Source organism: Pteropus medius, unplaced genomic scaffold (assembly GCF_902729225.1).
Source record: "Pteropus medius unplaced genomic scaffold, Ma_sr-lr_union100, whole genome shotgun sequence".
Taxonomy (NCBI): domain Eukaryota; kingdom Metazoa; phylum Chordata; class Mammalia; order Chiroptera; family Pteropodidae; genus Pteropus; species Pteropus medius.
In genome coordinates this window covers 299,592-307,154 of record NW_024351072.1, presented here as the reverse complement: position 1 = coordinate 307,154, position 7,563 = coordinate 299,592, and the positions used below count along the sequence as shown (strand labels likewise).

The following is a 7,563-nucleotide window of genomic DNA, read 5'->3' as shown; positions in this document are numbered from 1 at the left end:
GGGGCCTCTCTCTCAATGGCTGGCACAGGCTCAGCCTGAGCCTAAGATGCTGTCCTTTCCTACACTGCCCTGGGCCCAGTACTGAGTGTGCGTGTGTGTTGGGGTGGGGTGGGGGTGTTGCACATGTGGCCTAACCCAGATCAGGTCAGCAGATTCCATACCCACCCTGCAGGAAGGTTGGGGCTTGGCAATTAGATTCCAGCAGGAAACCTGAGTAGTCCCAAAGGGTCAATTTCTATCTCCTCCTCCCTCCTCAAAATGGACAGCAGGTTTCTTAACCCTTTGTAAGTCATTGCCACCAGCCAAGAATATTTCATCTCACTGTGCTTAGTGTAGATAGTATTCTGGAAATACTAGATTTTTTAAAAAAGAATCTTGATTTAAAACGCATACCATATAATATGCTTTTTTAAACTATATTCCCTGGGATAGTCCAATGTTGACCTCTGTACCCTGAGTTAAAAACCACTATTATAAAGAAAGGCTTAATCATTTTCCTCATCTGCTGTTAATATCTGTATCCTCTGGCACTTTGTGCAATTAAATCCTTGCCAGTGATGAAATGCAAAGTCCCAGCCAAGTTATCACTAAATGACTGTGACCTGTGTGACCTGAGCCGAGCCCTTTCCCCTCTCTGGACTCTAGTCTCCTTTTCCTTAAAAGGAGCAGGTTAGGGTAGTAATAATAACAGCTATCATTTATGGAGCACTTACTCTGTGCCAGGAACTGCTATAAATACTTCATATTTCCTTTTTTATTCCCCCAAACAAGACTATGCGGTAGATACTACTATTTGTCTTTCATTCACAGATGGGTTAACCAAGCTACTTCTTAGTTCTGTGAATTTGCCTCAGTTCTCAAACTCTCTGCACCTTGCCTTCCGTATTTATAAAATGTGGATGAAGTAACTGGTGTAGGGTCACAAAGTAGTAAGTGGCAGAGCCAGCATGTGAATTGAGGCCGTCTGACATAGGAGCCATGCTTATAACCAATATGCTCTAGCGCATCTCTAAGGCATGATATGTTGGTTCATTCAATCATTCAACAAATATTTACAAAGCATCTAATAGGAGCCAGGCACAGTTTTAGGGGCCATGGATACAGCAATGAACAAGACAGCCCTAATCCTTGTTCACATAGAGCTCACAGTCACATGACTTAAAGTCTCTTCCAGCTCCGAATGTTGGAATAAACCAAGAGAAATGTCTCTGAGTTCAACAGGAAGGTGTCCAAAAGGAAACTCTTTAGGAACTCCAGTTGGCCAAGGGAGCCTATGGACAAGGGCAAGGTCATGCCTGGCTCTGTGACCTTGCCCTGTCCAGCATCAGGTTGGCAGCTAAATACCAGCTATGGTAGGAGTAACAACACCACAGAAATTGGCAAATGCTGCAAACCATGTTATTTTTCTCCTGAGATCAGATTGTGAGACACTGACCAGAACACAACTGCTGGCAGCCTGTCTTGAGTAGCTGCCTTTCCCAATCGACTCCTGACCTTGTTAGCTGCCCTTCTTGTCCTCCTTCAGCGACCCTCAATCCTGCTTCTCCTGTATGTTTTTTCCAAATTCAACAGAGCCCAGTTGCGTCTGGAATCCTGAGCAGCTTCAAAGTAAATATTATCATTATGACCCTTTGTGCTCCTCACAGGCATTACTGTTGCTGGCACATTCAGAGGGCTGAGTTTCTTTGGGGCTCTTTCCCAGCAGAACATTTGTACTGTTGGCTCTGGAGGCTCCTCTGATGCCTGCTGTACTATAAGTAAGACCATGGGATCCTAGCGATTTCCAAAGTGAAGGGAATAGTAGATGTTTTTATGGGGGGAGGGAAGAACTGTATCCCATTTGGTAATTATTGTCAACCCTCCAGAATTTGTTGAAGAGGACTCATGATATGCTCACACCCATGTGCTTAGCCCTCTAAAAAGAAACACTGTAGGTGTCATTTATTGGTACCCTGACATATAAATTGGGCTCTGGAGTCATAAAAATTCTCTCCCCTATCCCAGTATACACAAACACACAAATGCACACATGCACATATGCACGTAGGGCACCTACTCTGCTGGGCTTGGGCCTATGATCAGCAGCCCAGTACCAAGATAAACAATACTGTGCTAAAAATAGCCTAGGTCTCTGTTAATAATGGAGGCTAGCGCTACCATAATTTTACACTTAAAACACCCTATCAGAAAAGAAAAGAAAATCCCCTGGGGGAACATATTCCATGCCCAAATAGCCATTAAGGGATTAAACCTGACAGTTATGCACAGGCAGTAGGTAGGCATGAAAGTATGGTCTCTGATCTGTGAGAGAAAAGATCACCTTTAGCAGCCAAGCTATGGACCCTTTGCCAAGTCAGTGACAGGACCAGCCCAAAATGTGGGTTCTCTGAGCAATGACAGGATCATGAGCACAACCAGAGAGCAAGATGCATGAGTTGTAAGCTTTTTTTGGATCAGGGATGAAGAATGAAATTAACCCAGTCCAGGCTGGTGCGTCTAATTGCGGCACTTGTAGGGCTAAGAGAGGATAGGATCTATTAGGAAAGCCATTACCTGAAACTCGACATGAGGGGAAATAAGGAGAAGGGGTGACAGCTTGAGAGTCTCCCCTATCCTATTCTTGGAGGGTCTGTCCCAGGCAGTTGGGCAAGTCCATTGCAGCAGGTACACGCTGAAGCAGCTGTACCTGTACAATGCCTGGGTGGGAACTGGAGGATAGGGGTTTACTATTTCTCACTTTGCCATGAACTTGGCTGTCTCTTCCTCTGGGCCCGAGGGGAGCTTATGGCCCATGTGTCCAATTACCCTACACGTTTACCCTCAGAGAGCCATTCTGATTTACATGGCCTCCCTCCTAAAGCTTTACTAGCCCACCCAGTTGGTTGAAAGGTTGCTTAGGGTGGGTCTGTCATTTCACTTCTCATTTCCTCAGCTCTAGTACAGGTCATACAGAGCTCTGGGAGGAATGCCAAGAGAATCCAGTATGTTTGCATGGAAATTTTTGGTAATCGAATATTATGTAAAATAAATTGGCCATCAGCCAAAGATTGGTGAGATTTGGCAGTGCTAATATTGAATAGTGATAGCATTTGATCTTGATGTCAATCACCATGACTTCTATTTATTTTGTATCCCTCTCCTAATAACAACTAATCGTAACCATTAGTGGACTTCTGGCATTTGAAGAATTAACAACCTAGATTTGGACTCTAAGGTCCATGATATGACATTCTGTGAAGTTCATATTTTCATTTCATAGGTCCAAAGCTCATGTGTGGGAGTGAATCGTTTAGCTAGTGAGAGAGCCTAGCTGACTGCCCGCCATCCATATTTAGAAGTGACTCTTTTGTTCTCTACTTGCCCTTGAGTGTGCAGTCATTTTCCTATAGAAAATGATCCGGAAAAGAGTACTGGGAGTGCAGGAGCAGAAAAAATAGAGTCAAAAAAAAATCAATGACCTTAATTAGAAAACAGAACTTTAGACAACATAAAGAATAAAATATCCGATTTGGCAGTGACTTAGATCCTCAACATGAATGAGTCCCCAATACGCTCTAAGCAAAGAATAAGAAAAAGCAATTAGCTGAAGTGTCTGAGTGCTCCAACCAGGGTGAAAACTGGCTTTATTATGGTATTATATGATCATAAAAGTTTGGAAGTAGGTCACTGAAAATATGCAGGTATGCTTTACTGTACTTTATAGTGAAAATTATATGCTATGATCACGTTTGTTAATTTGGGATTTTTTTAAGGTCTCAGGAGAGATTCTTAAAGAATATCAAGAAACTTATTCCTCATATTTGGTTGGTGCTTGGCAGTTTGCAAAATGCTTTTGTGTTCTCAAGAGATGTTGCTGGCAGCAGTTAGAGAAGCAGAGGGACGGACAAAGGATCAGGCAGACCTGGGTCTTTGTAATGGCTCTGCCACTTATTCTATGTTGCCTCAAGTGAGTCCCTTATCCTCCCCAAGTTTCTGTGTCTCCATCTGTTCAATGAGGATGTGAATGTTACTCGCTCTGCTCACTTCACAAAACCCTGGTAAGGACCCAAATTGCTAATATGGTAAAGTGTTTGAGAAGCATAATGAGTGGCTCCTGTGGGGTTAACTCATTCATTCATTTCACAAATATTATTAAACTCTCGTGCTGTGATTAGCACATTAGAGGTGACTAAGATGTGGTTCCCACGCTTGAGACTAAAGATCTAGGCAGAGATATACTTAAAGGGGATAAAAGAACTTTGCACACAGCTGTGTGGTCCCCGCATTTGAGCTCAAACTATACCGAGCATATCAGGGCTGCAAAGGAAACACACAGACCCAACCCACTGCCCATAGCTTGTGGGCAGGGATCTTTCCACAGCCATTACCTCCCTCCAAGTTCTGCCCTGGCTCCTGTTTTCTGCAGTCAAAATGAACCTGACAGCAATAGCTGAGCCAGCCAGCTCCCCTGCAAAATTTCCACTAGGTGTCACACAGCTCAATTTCCCCCAAGGTATGGCCCCATATTCTGGTCTGACCAGAGAAAAAAATGTCATTATAGCCAGCTGTTTACAAAAACAAGCAAAGGGATAAAAGAAGAAAGATGAGGGGACACTCTTGTAAGTAGATCAGGATGACACACTATTTAACCTAATTACCTGCAAAGCCACATCCAGCCATTAAAGATCCATATTCTGTAATAGAATTTCCTGCTATGGAAATACTCACCCACGCACAGGATGTTGAAGCAGAAGCCCTGGCTGACTGACTTATTCACCAGCTGGTCAGGCAAGCTGTCAAACCCCACATGTCCAGCCAGGGGGACGGTTCGGCAACCTTCACCCTAATTTGGAAGGGGAAGGAGGGGAGAAAATGAAAATGTGCTTACAAGCAATCTGAGCCTCACTTATGCATCCAAATAATCTCCATGCTAGGAAGTAACACCCATCCAGGATACATAATGAATGTCACCATAGCTCTAGGCAAAGCAAACTACAAGAGGGGCTTATAAGGGACAGGAAGGTGGAGTCAGGGGATGAGACCTCTGGTGCCAGGTTCACAGACTTGGGTTAACTCTCAACTCAAATCACTTACAAGCTGGATAACCTCTTGGAGACTCCATTTCTTCCCCCGTCTGTCATATGAGATAATATTACTTATCTTACAGGCGATTGGGAGGCTCAAATGTATTCATACATGTAACGAACGTAGCACAATGCCTGGCACATGCATAAGTGTTCAGTAAACATGACAAAAAGACTTCAACTACTCCTCTCTCTAAGGCAATTTTGGGGCTCTACAAAAGTGGCACCACATAGAGGTTAAGAGACTAGGCTTTGAAATCAGGCAGGTGTAACTTAGAGTCCCACTTCCTCTACCTTCTGACCTCAGACAAGTTACTTAACTTCTCAAAGTGTCCCCATCTGTAAAATCGAGAACTCGTAGTTACTACCCCATAAGATTGGTGTGAGAATTAGATAATACTCCCCCAAGAACTGAGCATGGTGCCAAGCATGTGGCGAGCATTCCATCAACAGTGGCTGCTGCTCTTATTACACTGTGAAGTTATCCTTCCACTTGGACTTCCCAAATTACATATGATGCTATGGCACACTTGCTGTGCTCCCTCCAGCTAGAGAAAGCTGTTTCTTTGCTTCCTCCAGTCCCCTTGTCTCCATGGGTGTCAGCCAAGACATTTTCAGCCCTGGAAAGCAGAGGGCCTTTGCTTCACCTGCAAGTCCCAAAGCTTCTTACTGCTAATGGTTTCACAAAACAGGGAGAACCTCAAACTGGGGCAAGCTTCCAAGGATCCAGGGGGAAGGACAAAGGGGGCCTGTATGTACTCAAAAATTGTGCTAACTGCCGATGGCCATGGGGGAGAGGAGAAGGGAAGAGAAGGAAAGCTGGAGACAGCTAAGCTAGACAAGAACGGTGGCCTAGGTAAGCAGAGTTTCTGCTAGGTAGGGCTCGACTATGATTTCCAAAACCAGAAAGGTGCTGAGAGCAATATAAGAAGGGAATGGTAAGTGCCAAGGGGCCTGAGCCAGCATCCTAGGCTGTTAGCAGGCAGCTCTTAGCCTGGACTGGACCTGTTTTTAGACTAGGTCCATAAGGGTATACTTTCACACTGAGAAGAATGGGCTGCGTTGGTGGGGGAGCCTCACAGCAGCTGACATTGTCAGAACTGGTTTCCAGATAGTTCTTTCATCCAGCTTGGGATCCCATTCCCATTGGTGCTATCGGATCCTCCAAGAGTGAGAGACAGGGCTAGGTGCCAGTGACTGCCACCTGGTAAATTCACTACCCTCCCACATGTCACCCCACACACACTCCCAGTGGAGAATTCTTGAAACATAACCATCTGCCATCATTCAGTCTTGATTGGAGTATTCTGGGTCCCAGAGGGGTACCTGAAGACAGTCGGGCTTCATGTGTGGCCTATGTCATTTATTGGCTTATTCTACATTCGCCCCTTTCCCCATCTCCTCACCACTTTCTCCTTATTCTTTTTATTAAAGTGAACAAAAAAGATGTAAGATTCATACTGTTCGTTCTTGGTCCTCAATACTGCAGGGAGACAGAGACTTCAGAGCTAATATATGCTTTCTCGATGGAGCCTCCTACATAACAGGCATCGGAAATTGGGAGGGACTCAGAGTTGAGGTTTCCTGAGCCATATTTTATCACCCCTGGCTGTCTCTTCCTGCCTCCAAATGCAGCACCATGAAATTTTAAGTGCTCCAAGACCTCTGGTCTAAGTGCCAAAAGGTAAGGAAAGGGAAATTTCAGACTGAAGACAGTGGTGAGAACTCCACATCTCATTCTTAAAGATTGACTTCATTGTCAAAGACTTCCCATGTGCCCGCCATTACCTGCCACCTAGCACAGTGCTGGAAAGAGCCCTGAACAGCAGAAGAAAGAGTATGGGCTTTATTCCCTAGGCCATGGGGTTTGGGGGCATTTTGAGTGTTTTGAGCGGGGAGGGCCATGATACAACTAGTGTTTTTGAAAGATCATTCCAGCGGCAAGGTGCCTCATTGATTGGAGGAGAGTAGAAGCAAGAAGACATATCAGTAGATGACTCTAATAATTTTGAACTGGCAGAGTGACATCCAGGTATTGTGACAATAAACGCTGGTTAAAGTGAACTGATGACTTGGGACTCAGAAGGGAGGAACAAATTTTAGAGACGTCCTAAAGAAGCGATGAGACTCAATGAGCGACTGGGCAGAGGGATTGAAGGAGCAATCAAAGCTCTAAGGCTGCAATGTTCTAAGCCTGGGAACTTAGATTGATGGCACCATGGCCAGAAAGAGAGAAACCAAGAAAGGGGGATTGTTTAATGGGGAAATCAAGGAGTCTGGTTTTAAATAAGCTATTATTAAAAGAAATTACATTTATCAAGCTTTTTATTGTATAAAAGTAATCAATGTTCACTGTAGAAATTTTAGAATATAGAAAATTATAAAGGAGACAATCTCAGTCATCCATATCACTCTTCAGAAATAATCACTGTTAATTTATATGTATGTCCCTCCAGTCTGTATATCTTTTCTTGTGACAAAATTGGGATAATTCTGTATA

The 7,563-nt window shown here is 44.1% G+C and overlaps 1 protein-coding gene across 14 annotated transcripts in view; it reads right to left on the bottom strand.

The window, feature by feature from the left end:
- Positions 1-7,563, bottom strand: part of SEPTIN6 (septin 6) — a 76,352-nt gene that overhangs the window by 58,169 nt on the left and 10,620 nt on the right. For all 14 annotated transcript variants that reach the window (XM_039842485.1, XM_039842482.1, XM_039842477.1 and 11 more), the window contains one exon: positions 4,708-4,822. In XM_039842485.1, the coding sequence (XP_039698419.1) occupies positions 4,708-4,822 (115 nt within the window). The remainder of the gene's footprint in view (positions 1-4,707; positions 4,823-7,563) is intronic.